This window comes from Ammospiza nelsoni, chromosome 7 (genome assembly GCF_027579445.1).
Source record: "Ammospiza nelsoni isolate bAmmNel1 chromosome 7, bAmmNel1.pri, whole genome shotgun sequence".
Classification (NCBI taxonomy): Eukaryota; Metazoa; Chordata; class Aves; order Passeriformes; family Passerellidae; genus Ammospiza; species Ammospiza nelsoni.
Genome location: NC_080639.1, coordinates 1,454,169 through 1,473,582, shown reverse-complemented (window position 1 = coordinate 1,473,582; position 19,414 = coordinate 1,454,169). Strand labels below are relative to the sequence as shown.

Sequence of the window (19,414 nt, the reverse complement as noted above, 5' to 3'; positions counted from 1 at the left end):
GTGTCTTGGTTTGGAAAGCCAGGTGTCTGCTAAGGAAGGCAGAACCTCCCCTGAAATGGAAAATGTGAACCCCCTGCCTCCAAACTGTTATAGGTTTGAAATTAAGGGGCTCTCAGGCAAAGATATGTGAGCAGGGATAACAGTTCTTTATTAGGGAAGGAAAAAAAAAACCCAAACCAAAGCAGTAATACAAAACAACCGTGACAGAGTGAGAATATGGCCCGACTCCCTGTGTGTCAGGTTGCTGGTAGCAGTCCCATTAAAGGGTGACTGCAGCCCTCCTGCAGAGACAGGTGTGGTTCTGCTGAAGCAGTGATCCTGTAGAAGGGTGGAGTTTTCCTCTCAAGATCCAGTGGTGGTGTAGATTGGTCTGGTCTTCCTCTGGGAATCCAGTGGGAAAGGTGCTGTGGTGTTCCAACTGTCAGATTATATCCAGGAAGGAATGCTTGGCTCCTCCCCGTGGGCACAGCTTCTCCCAGTGGGAGGATGTAATTCTATCAGTCATGCAGTGACACTCAATGGCCCACGAACACAAGATATTTCCCCGAGGGAGAACTGGTTTGTGGGAGAGATAAAGAAAACTGCCCAATGAAGAGAAGAGAACTGCCCCAGCTCTAACAGATACAGAATAGAATTCACACCCCCAGGCACATCTTGCATTTCCAGCCTAAGCCAGTTGGCTAGAGCCAATCTGCCTGTACATCAGGAGAGTCTCCCCCAGCAGAGGTCATGGGCAGGTCATCATGGGGAGCATTTAAAGGGGAGCCACTGGCTGAAATCTGACCTTTGGATGATAAAAAGTTCCAGCCTCTTCTGCAGAGCGTCCCTTAGTCTTCATTAGCACAAGCACGCACATCAATAAAAGAAATTGATCTTGTAAAATAATATTCTTGTCTCATTTATCTCAAGAAGCAAGCCTACAGTGTGGCTGCTGCTCTTGGGAAGAGCAGGGTTCATTCCCAAGCTCCATTTCCCTCTGTTAGAATCCAGGCTGGAGACCCCAAAAGTCTGGGAGGTGCCAAAGGAGCACTGTTCCTTGAGGGGCAAATCAAAACTTGAGGTTCCTTGACTGTATTAATTTGACCTTGGTCTGGGCTGTGGGGTTGGCTGCTCGTTCAGCTGACAGTGGTGTCGTGGGGGTTATTTTGGGTTCCTGCTGCTCACTGGTGTCTCTGGCTCCCCGCAGTCGCGCCTGACCAGCCAGAACGAGGCCATGGCCCTGCAGTCCATCAGGAACATCAGAGGCAACTCCCACTGCGTGGACTGCGAGGCACAGAGTGAGTACAGCACCTGACTGCACCTCTGACCCCTTCCCCTTGGCCACCAGGCCCTGGCAACACCCAGCCCTGCCTCCCGGGGGGGATACCAGCTCTCTGTTTCTCTGGGTCTGGACTGAAGGCACTCGAGACAGTAATTCCTGTTTGGACTCAAGTGTTTATTATTTCTTATCAGTAAAACTCATAACCATGAGTTCAGCAGCTTTTCATCAGAAGGCACAAAATGGCCAACAGTCTCTTGTTACAAGGTCTTTTGAAGCTAAACTATCCAATTAGGAATTTACACTTAGATTTTCCCTTTTAACCCAATAACTGATCCTAAAATGCCGCCCAAACCCATGGAGAAGAAGGAAGAAGAAGCATGAAGACGAAACCCAGGATGACACCCTGTGCCCTCCATCTTGCTTCCATCCACTACACACTAAAAATCCCAAAACCTCAATTTCTCACCAAGTGACAGACCTACACTGCTCTCTACAATCTGTTTCACATTTTTTGTGGATAATAGTCTATCTAGTCTATCTTCCTATCTTTGGAAACTTTCTTCATGAATGAGGGTCAAAGTCAGTGCTCCCCTGGGGGTCAGAGCACACAGAGAAATATTCCCAGTGCCCTGGGTTTCCCCAGCTCCCTGCTGTGGCATCCCCTCCCTTGTTTGCCCATCTCTGCTTCCTGAAGGATTTGCTTAACCAGACTTGTTTGAACTTAATTTATGCTCAATATCTGCCACGTCAAGTGCATCCTGATTTTTCCCCCTCGTTGTTTCACGTTGAATGTCAGCATTTCTGTACTTGCTTCAAAGAAAAGGCAGAAAGTTTGCTGTTTGACACCAGTCCCTTCCATTTCCCCCCTCTTTTGTGTGGTGAGAGCACACGTGCCATGGTAATATTTTCAAAGAGGTAGAGCTTGATTGCTGCTTTTTTGGTTTGGTTTTTCAGGCTTGCTTGTCAGAAGAAACCAAAGTCATTGCTCATTATATCTGGATACTAGAAAACTGATTTTGGATTTTTTTTCTTTCTTCCCCTTTGTGTTTCTTTCCCCCTTTTTTTTTTTTTTTTTTTTGAAACATATGCTTAGTGTTCAGAAGAGTGTTCTCAGGAATACTTTGAGCTGTGCTTCACCTCACTAACCCTGACTGAGGCCATTATTCTGGTGCTCTTTAGTTCCAGGGGTTTGCAACAAAGCCACAGAAAGGAAGTTCTCCTGCTCTAAAGCAATTAGTTGTAGGAGCTAAAGGACTGAGAACTTGTGCATTTTTATTTCTTTGATATTTGGAAGTCAGAACTTTCCTTGCATTTTTGACACATGCTTAAAATGGAAAAATATTCGCTTACTTTTCTTCAGGTGTGATTTTTATTTTTAAAGATTGGCTGCTCGGGATTCTGACTCCTGGTCTCAGCCACTCTGACCCCCCAGTGTAAAAAGAACATTTGTACACAAGTGCAGGTGCTTTTGCACCAATAATTTGGTCCCTGATTTCACTCTAAGTGATCCAGCACGAGCTAAACCAGGGAAAAGCTTGGTTTGGGTGGTGTTTTAGCACCTGGAGCCCAAAGCAAGTCTTATTTATTGGTGTGCTTTCATAGTGACCTGGCAGCCATTGAGATTTCCCCCAGAGCTCTGATGCAGCTCAGGAGGAAGGCAGGAAGGGTGTGTGCTGTGGGTGAGGAGGGGGTCTGGAAGTGACCTGCATGGATATTTAGCTCATTCATGGATATTTAGCTCATTTAAAGTACTTACTGCTGCCTCTGAGCAGCCCATGGGGGGAGTGGTGCTGGGTCCTGCTCTACTGGGGGTGGCATTTTCCTAGCCTTGATAACTAGATATTTATTTATAAAATACATGAATATATATATTTTTTTTAATGGGAGGTTATATATCCATAAGATGCAATCCCTTCAGTGCAGACAGCTTTCACACCCAACATCCTTCTGATCCACCTCAGCCCTACCCACACTCCACACTCCTAGCCTTGCTAACTGCATATTTACATATAAAATATACAAACATATTATATATATATATATATATTTATGGGAGGCTATATTATGTATCTGTAAGATGCAATCCCTTCAGTGCAGACAACTTTCACACCCACACCATTGTTCTGATCCAGCTCAGCCCTACCCAGGCTCCACACTTCTAGCCTTGCTAACTAGATATTTATTTATAAAATGTACAATTATATTTTTATATCTATTTATGGGAGGTTATATTATGTATCTATAAGATACAATCCCTTCAGTGCAGACAACTTCTACAACATCCTTCTGATCCACCTCAGCTCTACCCAGACTCCACACTGCTAGCCTTGCTAACTAGATACTTATTTATAAAATATACAAACATATTTTATTTTATTTGTATTTATTTATTTATTTATTTATGGGATGTTATATTATATATCCATAAGATGCAATCCCTTCAGTGCAGACAATTTCCACAACATCCTTCTGATCCACCTCAGCCGTACCCAGACTGTCCCCAAGGCTGGTGTTTCTCTCCCCAGCCATGCACATATCCCAGGATTTATGCAGCCAGGATGGATGCTTCATCAAGAAAACACTTGTACAAGAAAACAGCATATTTTTTTACCCTTTTTGGGTTTTTTTTCCCCCCAGCCAATCTGGTTCTCAGCCAGATTGCTCATGGGTCAAGCTGGCCCCGGTGCCTGGTGCCAGCAGCAGGGATGTGCCAGGAGCTCGTTGCTGGGAGAGGGCAGAGTGGGACAGCCCATTCTGGCAACACTCTGTCATGTGGCTTTTATGGGGGATGATTTTGGAATGTCAGCTGGACCTGTTTGTATTCTCACTGGTGATTTATGCTCTCTTTGACTCCTCTTGCTGTTTGACCTTCCTGATTTTAAGGCCGCTGTCGTTCCTTCGGAAAAATGTGAGATATTTCCAAAGCTGTGGATCTTAAAGTGTAAACACACACAGAGAGGAGGTGAACCTCAGTTCTGCAGGGCTTTGCTTTATTCCCTTGCCTCCCTTGCTGCCTGGCCTGGGCAGGCCAGAGCATTTAACATCACAAACCCCAGCACTCCGTGGAAGCCTCACGTTGTTTGCATCTCCACAGAGCCAGATGTATGGGAAAACAGGAGTGTGAGATGTTGCCATCCCTCAGCTCTATTCAGGAGCCATCAATCTTCCACTTCAGAAGTCTCATTCTCCCTCTTTCTGGAGCTTTTGCCTTTTGAGCACTTTGTTTCACCAGGGAATTCTGCCTTGTTGGATGCTGATCCAGCAGCTGTGTGCCACCAGCATCCCGGCCCTTTGGCAGCCTCCAGCTAAAGTTATTCCATATTCTCCTGCCAACATTCCTATATCAGAGCAAGAAAAGAGGCAAAATACTCTTTAGGAGCTGAAGTTTGTGCCCAGGATCTGATTTAATGTTTCAAAAGGAAGCTGGTGCTGCCTTTTCCCAAAGCAGCAGAGTCCTGGTACTGACTCTGGAAAAGCCACCCAGGGTGATCCAGTAGTTCAGGCAAACCCTGCTGAATTCTGGATTTGGGCTCAGCAGAGGATAAATAGCAGTCACCTCTTCCAAGATACCTGGAGAACATGGAACATCAGGTCTTTGCTGTTGTAGAAAACAACAGGGAGGGTTTAAAAACATGGATTCTCATCATGAGTTTTCCATTCCAGGAGTCTGATCACATACTCTGCTGTATTTTGTATTTGAAAGCCAAACACTGAGATAATAATAATTTGGACAATCTTGTCCTTCCCATCACAAAATTTGGTTTTTCATAAAGAATAGGAAAAAAAAAAGAATAGGAGAGTTGCAAACTTTTCTCCCCCTTCAGCAGCAACTGGAGATGCCTTCACCCCTGCTTCTTCTTTCCCTGGCCCTTCTGCTCCTCCTTCCAGCAATTCCTGCTGCTCAGCCCAGGGATATCTCACAGCTGCTGACCTCAGGAAGGTTCAGCCTTTCATCAGAATCCAAAGGGATGAAGGAGTGGTGAGGGGTTATTCTCCTAAGAGAGTGTTCACCTCCAGATGGTGAAGCTGATTGAGGTGAGAGTGAGAGTGGGGAAGAATTTTCAGGGAAGGAGTGAGCTGAGCGTTTTTGAGGCTATGAACAGCTGAAAATTGTAATCTGGTTGTATTCAGTGGAGCTAAAAAGCTCATATTTTGTTTGACCAATTCTAAGTAAAGCACCTCTAACTGCACTGAGTGGGCTTTTTCTTCTTTTTGCTGTCAAACCTTGATGGCCACACCTGCCCCATGTTTGTCAACATCCTCCAATTCAGAGCTACTCTCACCACCAGCAGGAAAAGGGAGCTGGGTTTGTATCATCTTTTAAGTAAAAAAAAAAAAAACCAACCTTGAATAGTTACAGGTGGAAAGCTGTAACTTGTGGTGTGCATTGGTGATAACAATTTTTATTTCTGTAATGAGCTCAGCCCTTGCCTTGCCTTGTTTGCCACTTTCCCACCCAGCTCTGTGTTGTCAGATTGTTGAAATTGAAAATAATATCTTGCTAGAATTTCATGGAACCTCCTGGTTGTTGTTTTTTTGGGGGACTCCTTCAATCCCAGCAGTGCTGGCAACTGAGAGGCTCTTCCAACCCAAACCATTCTGTGTTTAAAGAATTTTTTCAGTACGAGATGCTCTACACGTGCATCAAGTAGAGAGGTGTTTGGGAGGGAGGTCAGGTCCTTAACTCCAGTTCTGTCAGAATAATTGGAATAATGTGAGTTGGTATTCCATTCTCCTGCTTCATTCCGAGTTCATGCCTCTTGGAGCTCATTGCACTTTGGATTTTTGTGAGGATAACCCTGGCCTTTGCAGGTCAGGGGTCTCATCCGAGTCACAGTTTGCAAATTTCAAATTATTACTTGCTGTCTTCAAATTTATACCAACAAATTGAGATTTTGAGGGGTTTTTAGTGTGTTTCTGGTACACCACTGGTTCCCTGACTGGCAAAACAACAGTGGGGGTATATGAAGAATTATGGAATTGAAAGAGTTTGTTGTGGTTGTTGTACCAAAAGCTTGGGAAGCATGGCAGGAGTTTTGTCTCACCTGATTTTTTGGAGATCTGAAATGTTGTATATTTATAATGTGGATATTAAATTATGTATAACGTAGGACTTGCTATGGACAGGAACTTTGAAACAAAAGATGTGCTTTTCTGCTCAAGTGGAATAAGATGGGGAATTTTTCTTCTTGGTTGCATTTTTACATATCAATGGACTTGTTGAAAAATGTCAGTCAATGCCTTCAGTGAAATGTGGGACTTCACAATTAAAATTATGAGCTTTCCTTTCCTATTTTTTGTCCAAACATGACATGGGAAAGAACCAGAAAATGTTTTGTTTCCACATATTTTGTCTGCCAGAAATAGCTTTTCAGTTGTGGGTTACACCAAGTGGAGACAAGTCTTTGGATGAATTTTTCACAGCAGAAGGAAACACTGGAAATTCATTTTCTGTCAGGTCCAAATATTGCTTAGATAGGAACCAGAATTGCCTGCCCTCTTAATTTATCCCCCTTTTCCTGCATGGCATTTGGGGTTGTTCTTTGGGATGCACAGAGTGAGGCACGAAAAAGAGATCTGACAGCAGGGGGTTAGGAAAAACCAACCAGAATTCCTTTCATGTGTCTTCAGTTGCACTTGTTAGGATGAATGTTTATTGGAGAGGAGGCAATCCATACACATCTAGATTTGAATCACAGAGGACAGTGGCAAAAGAGCTTTGAACCATGTTGGGAAATGGGATTTCCCATCCTGTGCCAGGTTTGTCCCAGTGTCACCCTGTGTGGGGTTGTTTTGGGTGGGTGCAATCCTTCTGGCTTATGCCCTGGGACCAGGCACATTCCAATTGGGACATTTCCACCTTGGTGTTTATTATCTCCCTGGTGCTGGAGATGTAAGAAGAGTCAGATGGAAGAGCCACACATAGCTTGATGGAGTTAGCAGGAGATAATTGTTTCTAGGCTCTGGTTTTTTCTCCTTTTACCCACCCCCATGGTTATATTGCCTCTGTTTCTCCTTTCCCCTCTAATTCATTGGGGTTTTTTGGCTGGAGGTGGAGTGATGCATCCTTTGAGACACCACATTTCATTTTTCTGTACCCCTTGAAGGGTTGGCATCCCCACTGACCCTGGATGGCCTCCCAGCTGCTCTTTAGGACAAAACACCTCCAGAACCAAAACCTTCATGCACAACCACAGCTGGGAAGTCCTGTGGGGTGTTCCCTTGCCCTAACTGCTGTGTCCTTGCCCTGCAGACCCCGACTGGGCCAGCCTCAACCTGGGGGCCCTCATCTGCATCGAATGCTCAGGTATCCACCGCAACCTCGGCACGCACCTGTCCCGCGTGCGCTCCCTGGACCTGGACGACTGGCCCATCGAGCTCATCAAGGTCATGTCAGCCATTGGCAACGAGCTGGCCAACAGTGTGTGGGAGGAGAACAGCCAAGGCCACGTGAAGCCTTCCCCAGACTCCACCAGGTGGGTTCGTGCTCGCCGCACCTCACCCGGCGCGCAATGCCGCCGCCACTTCGGAGTTCTCCCTTGTGGGAAAGTCATGGTTTATAACCTCACATTGTGTATAACCTCTCCTTGTTTATAACCTCACATTGTTTGTAACCTCCCTATGTGCCCAGGGTGAACGTGTGCCAAAGCGGGAGGTGGCAAAAGTTGAGTGACCTCGTTGATTTCTCGCTCTTGTGAAGGTTTGCTCAGCAGCTCTGCAGTTTTGTGTTCAGTGGGAGATGGGAACCTCCCACCTGCTTCTTCCTCCATCCAAATTGTCCTGTCATGGGCTCCTTTGTCTCAGTTGGCCACCAAGTTCCTGCCTTTTGGCCTGTCAGTGTGTCATTAACAATCTCCCTTCAGAGTGTCAGGGCTGTCAGGTCCTTGGTCCTGCTCAGGGGTGTTCCAAGTCCTGCTGGCCATGTGTGGTATTTTTCAGGGTCTCCCATGGCAGGAAGGAAAGATGAATTTGACTCCATGTTCTTAGAAGGCTGATTTATTATTTTATGATATTATATTATATTAAAGAATGCTATACTAAAACTGTACTAAAGGATGCAGACAGAAGGCTTAACAAAATAATGAAAAACCTGTGACTCTCTAGAGTCCTGACACAGCCTGATGGGGATTGGTCATTAAGTTAAAACAATTCACCTGTTGGATAAACAATCTCCAAACCACATTCCAAAGCAGCAAACACAAGAGAAGCAAATGAGAAATATTGTTTTCATTTTCTCTGAGGCTTCTCAGCTTCCCAGGACTGGGAAATCCTGGGGAAGGGATTTTTCCAGAAAATATGATGGTGACAGCCATGGACCTGTTGACTTTCTTTGTGTGTGATTTATGTGAAACCATGAGCTGCTGGGGGGTGTCTCCTTTGAGAACAGCTCTTCACCTGCCCCTCATAGCTCCACACAGTGAAAATCTTCCTGTGAGGTGCTGTCCTACCTAAAACTGGGGGGTTTTCTGCTGAATTAATCCGATCAGTGTCAAAGACAGATGTTTTGAGAATACTTATTCCAGTTTTGGACCAGGTGGAAGGATCACTGTGCCTGGGCCAGCTCCTGCAGCAGAGGGCTGGGTTTGTGCTGTTGAGTGTAGAAAAGTCAACTGTTCCTTCTTGCATTATTTCGTTAGCCCTGAAAAATGAATTTGTGGTGCCACCTTTGGTTCATCTTCGAGAATGAAGCCACTGCATTAATCAGGCTGCTTAGATGAATGGCTGTGCATCTAAAAGTGCTCAGGGAGCCCCAAAGAGAGGTTTTGTTCAGGCAGAAATGGGGTGGCTGCTCTTTACCTGTGTATTATTGGGCACAATGATTTCATCAGGTAGATTGAAATGAACTTTGAGTCGTTGCTATCACTTCAGTACAGAGATTTTATATTCTTGCACCTCACAAAGATATGTTGCTCCTTACTGCTGAGTGAGCGGTTCTAAACAGCTGAAAGGAAAATGCTTGCACTCAATTGAAATGCTATTAAAAAAAAAGAAAAATCACTTTATTTCAGTAGTCATATAATAATCATCAGGAAAAATCTAAAATCCATGTGACTGTGATGAAAAGAGCACCATCCATTTCAATTAATAATTCGCTCAGGATTGAATTTTACTTCTAGAAAATCAACTGTTTTTCTCTTAGTATTTCATACACAGGGCTTATTTTAATTCTCCCACTTTGTTTCTGTGCATCTTCATGGTTATATTCAGCTGATTCTGATTGCCACTGATATCACTGCACTGCAACATTTTTGGACAAAAAGATTCATTTTATAGATAGGATTTTCTAGCTCTGTGTCCAGGTTCATGCTTCTGTGATAGAAGAGGTGCTAGAAAAAGCAGAATTAGGATGATGTGGAAATTCTCCCACAAAGCAATTGAAGTCTTGCTTTGCTGCTCCCATTCCTCTGCTCTTTGCAGCAGGGACTGAAATGCAATTTTTTACATAAATACAAGAGAGTTCTGCTTTTTCCAAGTGTGTGCCTGCTTTTGTGCTTCTCTTTGGGCTCTGCCAGCATCACAATCCTTTCTCCAAGCTGTGGTGAGAAAATAAATTCAAGTTCTTCAGGCAGAGGCTCTGCTCCCCATGTTCCCACTGCTGCTTGGAGTTTTGCATGAGGAATTCTATGGGAAGCAGGTGAAATGGCCCTGAAAGGAGGGTTAAATAAATCTTCCTTTTGTTGTTGTGAAGGGACTGAAGGGGGAAGAGGCACCTCCAGGAGAGTTGGAGAGGGAGTGGGGACAAGGCATGGAGGGACAGGACACAGGGAATGGCTCCCACTGCCAGAGGGCAGGGCTGGATGGGACACTGGGAATTGGGAATTGTTCCCTGAGAGGGTGGGCAGGCGCTGGCACAGGGTGCCCAGAGCAGCTGTCCCTGGCAGTGCCCAAGGACAGGCTGGAACACCCTGGGACAGTGGAAGGTGTCCCTGCCATGGCAGGGGTGGCACTGGATGGTCCTGAAGGTCCCTTCCAGCCCAAACCATTCTGGGATTCTGATTCTGTGATGGGCCCTCAACAGACACTTTCAGAGAGGATCAGGTGGGGTTCACCTGTTCATGTTGTGTATAAAGCCATCAATGGAAACCCGCAGATTTCTAGGGACACCAAAAAATAAAGAAGTAATGAGCTGCTCCACAAATACTGAATTCTTGAGCTGGGAGGCTCAAGGAGTGTTCACAGGCTGGACTAAAAGGAACCTGAAAGTCCTGATGTGGCTTTCAAAGGAGTCCCTTCAGCCTGGGAGAGACTGGCACTGATCACTGTGTGCTGGCAGTGGCATCCTGTGTGTTTCTGTGGAGTGGAGGAAAGGATGGAGGGATTCCTGGAGATGGTTTTTGACAGGAGGAATCGCCACATGGCTGCTCCAGGTCATGGCATAATGAAGGAATCCTAACCAGGAAAATGTCACCAGTATTTCTGAAGGCAGATCTGTGACTACAGCTTCCCTTCAGTCATTTTGCACACTCACAAATAAGATACCAAATTCAAGAGCTTATCATGGCCTGCGCCTCCCTCATAAGGGACAGCTGCAATGTGACAGGGACAGAACCCAGGGAATGGCAGGAGCTGTGTTAGGGGATGTTTAGGTTGGATTTTAGGGGAAGGTTCTTCCCCCAGAGGGTGCTGGGCGCTGCCCAGGGAATGCCAGAGCTCCAGGAGGGTTTGGACAACTCTCCCAGGAATGCCCAGGGTGGGATTGTTGGGGTGTCTGTGCAGGGCCAGGGGTTGGATCCATGATCCCTGTGGGTCCCTTCCAGCTCAGGAGATTCTGTGATTAAACCATGTGAAATGCTGCTGTCCTTTTCTGGCCCTCTCAAATGCACTTCATATTCTTCATCCAAGCAAATCATGGGAAAAGATCAACCTGGACACTTCCTTTGAAAGCCAGAAGGGTTCTGAGATGGGAGGGCGTGTAAAATCAAAGCCTTCAGCAAAAGGCATTATCCCTCCTGCACTGAGCAGGAATATTGCCCAGCTGTATCCTCTGATATTGACATTTTCCAGCTCATATCCAGCTGGAGAGGCAAGCAGCCTGGTCTAGAGGAAGGTGTCCCATGACAGGGGTGGGATGAGATGGGATTTAGGGCCCATTCCAACCCAGACCATCCTGTGATTCTTCAGGCAGATGTCCAGGGTGTTCAGTGCCCCTGTCAGTGAAAAGCAGCACCCAGGATGGCCTCTGGCACTGACCTGAAGGCTTTGGGAGCACAGGTGTGCTAGGATCCCAAGGAAGTGGCTGAGGCAGGGCTCAGGGCGTTCCTGGGGTTTTGGGAGGAAGGAGGAACAAACACGAGCTCTGCTGAGCACAGAAAGTTGGGGAAATGGTGGAAAAGCCAAACACTGGAGTGTGAGAGGGAGCAGGGAGCAGCTGGCCCGAGCTGTGGTGTCTGTGGGTCCCTGATTAGGTCAGTAATTGGTTCCAGCAATTACCAGCAGCCCCAGAACACAGCTCCAACTTGGGGAGGCCTGTGACAAATTGGAGCTGACTGCTGCTGAAGGAGTATCGACTTCCCATTCCTAAACAGGGGCATCATTAGTCAAGAAAAGCATCTTTTAATTACTCCCAGCAAGAAAAAAAAGAAAAAGAGGGAAAAAAAAAGATCTTTGGGTATGGATCCTGCAACAACTGCCAGGTTTTTTTCCAAGTGTATTCAATATGAAATTTATTGTCTCAGAGGGGAGGGGGCGAGCAGGGGGAGCCTGCCTGCAGTCCCTCCTTGGGTAATGCGGCTTTAATTTGGAGTGAGAAGTCAAATTAGAGTAAATCAATGTTGCAACAATTAACTGGGGCTGGGGATGGGATCAGGATTTTCCCTCTAATTGCTATTGATACTGTTTGAGCACACTCTCACAGGGCTGCTTTGGAGTGCTGCAGCGCTGGAGGAGCCCTGTGGGGCTCAGCAGCTCTGTGGAGGAATGTTGAGATGTGGGGAAGCCAACTTCCCAATAGGGAATTCTTTGCCTGTTGCACTGGGGTGTCCATCCCCTACCAGATATTTGGCTTTTTCTGGACACAGCTCACTTGTTTTGCTTTGTCCTCGTGCTCGTGTTGCTTCTGGTTTGCAGACTCATTTGACTTCTCAAGGTGGTGTTGGCCTTTTCCAGAGGAGACAAGCTGCCCCCATCCCTCTGCCCCTCCAGGAGATGGCTGTTTATGTGCTCCCTCACCCTCCTTCCCTGAGCTCCATCTCTCTGGGAGTGTTGGGATGGATGTGCCACCTCCACCAGCTGGAGCTTGCCCGGCAAGCTGGGGGAAGGCAGGCTCATGTCCAGGCACCATCCCAGCCACACTGGGATGTTGTTCTGCTGCACTGGCTGCACACTGACAGGGCTCCACCATCCCAGCATCTCCTTGAGAGTATTCACAAGCAGGTGGAATGTGCAACTCTGCTAAAACTCTGGTTTTGAACTGAGGGATGAATGGATTGCAAAAGTCCAGGCACAGTTTTAAGCTCTGTAACTGGGGCTTGGAGCACAAGCAGCAGTTGAGCTCCATCTCTGTCTCCCTGGGTCTGTTGGGATGGATGTGCCACCTCCACCAGCTGGAGCTTGCCAGGCAAGCTGGGGGAAAGCAGGCTCATATCCAGGCACCATCCCAGCCACACTGGGATGTTGTTCTGCTGCTCAGACAATGCCAGATATCTGCATTGGCTGCACACTGACAGGGCTCTGCCATTCCAGCATCTCCTTGAGAGTATTCACAAGCAGGTGGAATGTCCAACTCTGCTAAAACTCTGGTTTTGAACTGAGGGATGAATGGATTGCAAAAGTCCAGGCACAGTTTTAAGCTCTGTAACTGGGGCTTGGAGCAGCAGTTGTGCTCAGCTCTGTTTGCCCAGCACTCTCTGTTTATCCTGGGTACCAAGGGCTACAGGAAAATCCAGCACTGGCCGAGCTGGGAGCTGGCAGAGCTGGGAATGGACTCTCACCTTCCCAGGGAAGATCCACTTTGATCCTTGCTCATAATGAACTCACTCTAATGGTGTCAGGGACAGCATTCTGCAGCTGCACTGCACTGAGCTGAGTTTTACAGAGCTGCGCCAAAGCCTGGCTTGTGCTGCTGCCAGGAGAGCGGCCGTGATGCTGAGCTGGTCACTGGGAGTGACTTGGATGAAAAATACCAAATGGAAAATAAAAACCCATACCTTCCATGCAAATATTCGTCCTTTTCTTGGTAAAAATAATGAATCCTTCATCACAGATGAAGAGTGAACCCAGGGAAATGGAGCACCTCAGATCCCTCTGTGCATCCTGGCTCTTGTAGGGCTGCTGTGTTCCCGTCCTGCTCAGCCTCTGCTCCTTTTGGCCAGCAGTTTGTGCTGCTGCTGCTCCTGATTCCTGGCACAGGGAATGGACGGGGCCTCTGGGGGAGCACAGGTACCTCTCCAGCCCTGATTATCAGCTCTGGCTCCGTGGCAGATCTTGGCCTGATGAGGTCAGTGTTTTGTGCCTTTTCAGTGCTCCTCCACGCCTGACACCTTTCCAGTTCCAGGGCTGGGGGAAGGGGATTTTTTAAAATAAATTAAAAAAAAAAAAAAAAAAAAAAAAAAAAAAGAAAGAAGAAGGAAAGGAAAAAAAAAAGATTTTATTGTGAAGGGCTGACCAGAACCCATCTGCAGTTGGGTGGCATCTGCTCCCCACATGTCACTTCCCTCATTAACAAGCAATTGAATTAATTAAATGCTACTCAGAACACGCATAACAAGCTACCGGCAGTGTCCAAATTAGCACTGATAATCAAGGATGATTTCCTTTATTATCCTGCTAAGTGGTGTGCAGGCTCTGATCTCCCTGTCTGCCCTCATCTATTTACATACCCCCAGCTTCTGCCTTTAGAAGCTGAGGTTATCTTACCTAGTTAATTTGCCACGATCACCAAGCATGGCGGATTGATATTCCTGCCTCTGCTGAAGCAAACCCCCTCCTTTCTCCCCCTTTTCCTTCCTCCCCAAGCCTGGTCCTTTGTATCTCAAGCTCACTGATAAATTAAAAGCCACCCCTGTGGTCTCTCAAGTGAGTAATAGAGGCAGAAATTTCATTTTGCAACTGGCTGATTTAATGATCCAAAGGGTAATTAATGGCCTGATTATCTTAATGTTAAATATGTCCGGCAGCAATTACTGTGACCTCCCGCTTGTCAAGGTCCAGGCTATGCTCTTCTTTCAATTAAGTTCTCTGGGGCTTAATGGTATGAATAAACTCCTCTGATTCTATCATTCCGGACTCGGAGATTTAAGCGAGCTGGGGGCTCGTTTGGAGTTTTAATCAGCCCGTCTTCTACTTGAGCGATCAGAGTTAACAATTATAACAAGGACAGTTTAACTTTCTTTCTTTCTATCCCCCCCCCTCCCCTTTCCACTTCTTTATATATATATATATATATATATATATATATATATATATATATATATATTTTTTTTTTTTTTTTTTTTTTTTTTTTTTTTTTTTTCCTGAAGCGCTCGGAGGGGATTTTGTTGGCGGCGGCAGCGGCAAAGCCGGGCCAGTCTCTCCCGATATAAATTATCATGTGAATGCCGCTGTTTTTCCATTTGACAGGCTTAATTAATTGGCAGGAGGGCCCGAAAATGACAGTGCCACTAATTGCAACTCCAAGCCCATCTCTGTCACGGCGTGCTGTGCTTGTCAGCGGCCGTGCCCCGCTCCGGACTCTGTTGACGTTTCCCATTCCGGTTTTCACATCTCGTCTGGAGGGGAACGTGATGGGATGTGATAGCCCAAGATGTGCCTTTGGCTCTGCCAGGCAGGCAGCTCCTGTGTGCAAGGATGACATTTGCTGCCAATAAAGTTTAGACAGCTGGGCTGCTGCCGGCCCAACAGCTGCTCCGGGACTGCAGCTTGGGCTTAAGGTTTGCCTTAAGGTTTGGCTTAAGGTTTCCAGCTTGGACCTGGGGATCAGTGAAAACTCACTCCTGGTGGCTGAACTCCACTGAGCAGCACTCAGCGAGTTGCAGTTCTATTAGCTGTGTTTTGGACAGCAGATATTTCACGGGGATAATGAGGAAAATGGATAAATTATTGGTTGCGGCGGCATCGCGTCCTCAAACGCAGACATAAATAAAGAGACTGATTCAGTGCTGCCAGGAAACTCTGGGATACAGCTGGAGGAGTGAGCCCTTCGTGTGCTTCCACATTGGGCTGGTTTGCAATGAAATTGAAGCAAAAAAAATGAAATTGTCACTCAGCAGTAGCTTGCAGGAAATGCCTCTGACAGGAAGAGCTGAGTGAGGTGAGTGAACATCAGCTTGGGTGGCTGCTGCTCAGACTTCAGCCCTTTGGAGGCCTTGGAAGCTCAGATACAATACTCCAAAGATGAAAGGTGGTAGCAGTAGTAGTAATACTGTGTTTTATTGTCCTTGCAGCTGCTTGGCAGCCCTTGTCACCCAGGAGCTGATCCGGTGCAACACCGGTGCCTGTACGGCAGCCTGGGAGATGCCTGGATGATTAAAAATCAAAACAAAACAACCACAACACCCTCGACCCTGCTTGTCCAAGTTAATGAGTGCTTTAGATGAAATGCTCCCTGGCTCAGCTGCACCTTTCCTGTGTGCAAGGCTGCCTCTGATAAAAGCTCAGCCTCTGGGTAAACAGGAGCCTGGTTTGCAATAATTATTACCATTGTTATTTTCCTCCTTGGTGGTGGTGGGGAAAGAGAAACCCGAAAAAGAAGTGCTGCCGTCTCCTTCTGCAGGTTAGGAAAGCATTTATGAAAGAGCCACAGTGCTGTTCTTCTTTTCAGTCTAAATAGCACCAGTACCACTTCACTGAGTCCCTGGGAGTGTCCAAGACCAGCCTGGACAGGGCTTGGAGCAACACTCAGCTCCAGGTTCCTTTGTTCTGGTGAAATCCTTGACAAATTTGGATTCTCATTCTTTGTGGATTTGCCTGCCGTGCTTAAAAATACCAAGTTAAGCTGGAATTCCCCAGAAAAAAGAAGCTAATGAGCTGTTAAACTTGGAGAAATCTAGGATTTGAGTTCAGGACTCAAACAAGGGGGATTTTCTGGGGAAAAGAGTGTCTGTAAGTTGATATAATCAGCAATAGAAAATAGTTTTTGCTTTGGTTTTTGGTTTGGTTTTTTGTTTGCTGGAATAAGAACCCATCTGGTGGGTGGGTGAGTGCCTGTCCTGAAGGTCTCAAAACTGTGTAGGATCTTGGCTTTGAGATTAATTTTCTGTTTAGATTCAGACTGATTATTTCTCTTTTTGTGTTAGTTCTCTCCCAAACACCTACCAGACTAGAGAGGTTTGAAGACCAATGTGTTTTCAGTGGACTTGACATCAGCTTGGCCAAAAAGCCACTTGAAAAGATCAACTCAGAGCTCACTAACAGAGAGAAAACCACATCACTGTGTTTATTAGAAACGGCTCAGGCCAGTGTGGAACTACAATAGAGGAATGAAAGAGGCTAATTAGAACAAAATTTTAATTTCGGATGGGGAAAAATGGATGGTGCATTTATAACTTGAGGGGAAACATGGCTTAGATCAGGCTATGGCCAAGGTCACTGAAAAGGAATCAGATGGAAACCACTGTGGGTTAGTTTTTCCTCAGAAAATTCCTTGGCATCATTGACACTGGAATTAAATTGCACAGCACATGTGTGGATGCACATATCTGCTACTCCACAGTACCTGAGGAACACATATGGGGAGTTTCATCTTAAATATGGCAAGCTAAAAGCAACTGGAAAATGAAGTTTGCTGTCTGAAGCATTGGGCAAAGGTTTTTTTTCATCAGTTACTTCTTAAAGGAAAATCACTGGACACTTGTTTGTTCTGGAAATTCAGCTGTTTGTAAGGCTGAAACTTGTAATAATAGTAAAACATTTAATAATAAAAAACATGTAATAATTTAAAAACACGTTAATAAAAAACAAGTAATAATAGCAAAGCCATTGAGTTAAAAAACATGTTAATAAAAACATATAATAATAGAGCCATTAAGTTTTAAAACATGTTAATAAAAAACATGTAGTAATAATAATAGAGCCATTGATTTAAAAAATGCCCAATGCCAAGCATCAGCTATTATGGGGTGCCCAGGTCAGATGCAAAGGCTCACCTGTGAGTTTTTTGGGATGTGCTGTGAGTCAAGTATTTAGGGAAACACGCAGCAGATTGGAAAATACCCATTCTGTTAGAAAGAAATCTTATGCAAAATATTTTCTTTTTATTTGCAGCTTTTCTGTGTGGTTGAGGCTTAACCTGTTCCTTTCATTCCTCCTGCCCTGAGCTCCCATCTGCCTCTGTGCACAGTTGAACCAAACAGAATTCAAATTCCTTTCTGAGCTGAAGCCAGTTCAGTCCTGGTTTGTGCTGGGGAAGCTTTGCTGTGTAAATTCCTTCTGCTCTTTCTGTGTTTTCTGCTGCTAAAGACGTACATGAGCTGGTTGTGGGTAAATCTGAGGAGAGGGAGGGTGGGAGGTGCTCCCCAGGATCCTGTTTTTCATGGGTGGGATGGCACAGGGGGGCTGTGACACGAGCTCTCGGCGGCTGTCACCGGTGATGGTGGCTGTGTTCCCCCTGTGCTTTCTGCCTCTTCCAGCCATTTGGATGGATCTCTTCCAGCTCCTGGGCCAGCAGAGCGTGGCTGAAGGCAGTGGTGGGATGCTTTGAAGGCAGGCAGTGCCTGTGTGTGCTCCTGGTGGCTTTGCTGGCCGGTGACACGAGGTACAGAGGCAGCAGCATCCCCTCGCTTTGGTCCTGCCTACAGAACCCGCAGGGCTCCCTAACAGTAACTGTGACCAACTTTCTTTTGTGCTTTTTTCCCTTTTTTCCCCCCTTTGTTTAAGACTGAGCTTTGTTTCTGGCTCTGCAGGAAGCTGGTAGCCTATGGCAAGGGACTGGGGAGATAAGACTTCAGTAAGATAACTAAATGAAAAGGGCAGCAGTGAAAAGATGGTGCTGGCTTTTGACTGGACTGAAACTTGATATACACAGCAGCCCAAATGCAGGTTCCCCACAGCTCTCAAATATTCTCTGTTCATCTGGGATCGTGCTCTTCCAGCTGCATTTTTCCATGTGTGGGTGCTGGAGTGGGGGGCAGCAGCAAAGCCCCAGCAGAAATGAGTGACCAGAAGAAACCAGAGCAGCTCTGGAGTAATGAAAGTGCTGAGGGGAGCACAGGTGAGGAATTAGAGGGAGATGAAATCCCTGCCTGTGCCTATTAAGCAGATTGTGCAGACAGAGCAAAGTCCTGTGGCTGAGGCAGTTTTTGTGTGAGAATTTGGGGAGCGAGGGAGGAGAAGCCGTGTCCTGGTAATTGGTGCATCTCAAAGGTGTGCATGGGCCCAGCTTCAAAAAGCCTTCATACTGCACAGATGATTATGTCATGGCCTAGAAATCTTCCTGCTAACTTGGCTTTTCCTCCGAAAGATTTACATTTGTCTGGTTTCATCCGGGTCACAATTTCCAAATGGATGTTTTGATTTTATTTTCACTGGTCTGTGCAGCAGCAGCCAGGCTTGGGAAGCTGAATTAAATCACAAGCCCAGGAGTGCTTCTGAGGCTCCTCTGCAAGTGGAAAGAGCAGGATTGTGTCACTGTGTGCTGAAACTGAGGGCTCTCTTATGAAAAGATGATATTCAGAAGTTGACTTTTTCATTTGTTCATCTCAAGAAGCCAAAATTTGCAGCTTTAATCCTTTGCTGGTGACGTGTGTGTGCTCCTGGCTGAGCCTTTCCAGACCAGATCTGCTTAGGCCACTTGTCCTCTCACAGCTCACACCAGTCCTAAATGGATTCCTGAGTTTGCTTGGGTTCACCTGTTGCATTCAGGCAAAAAGGTGAAAAATAAAGAATCAACCACAGAAAATAATCAGCATTACTTGTTTGGACTTGTGGTCAAAGTTAAATTATTCTTTAAAATTATATTATTATTTAAAATAGTGTTTAAAGTAAATATTATTTGAAATGCTGCTGCAATTGCAATTTTGAGTGGTGGAACTCCAGTTTGAGTTGGTGTTGGTGCTCCCAGCTCTGCTTCCAGCTGTGGACACCATCACACAAAATTCCTTTGGAGGTTGGATAAACTCAGCAGCTGCAGGACCCTTTGAAATGCAGAGGTTTTTTTGTTAAAAATCAGTCACTAACATTTTAAATGGGTTTTTTTTAAGTCATGGTGTGTTTTACAAG

The 19,414-nt window shown here is 46.0% G+C and overlaps 1 protein-coding gene across 3 annotated transcripts in view; it reads left to right on the top strand.

Annotated features, from left to right (window-relative positions):
• AGAP1 (ArfGAP with GTPase domain, ankyrin repeat and PH domain 1) overlaps nucleotides 1-19,414 on the top strand; it is a 322,590-nt gene that overhangs the window by 281,064 nt on the left and 22,112 nt on the right. For all 3 annotated transcript variants that reach the window (XM_059476344.1, XM_059476343.1, XM_059476341.1), the window contains 2 exons: nucleotides 1,187-1,277; nucleotides 7,515-7,737. In XM_059476344.1, the coding sequence (XP_059332327.1) occupies nucleotides 1,187-1,277; nucleotides 7,515-7,737 (314 nt within the window). The remainder of the gene's footprint in view (nucleotides 1-1,186; nucleotides 1,278-7,514; nucleotides 7,738-19,414) is intronic.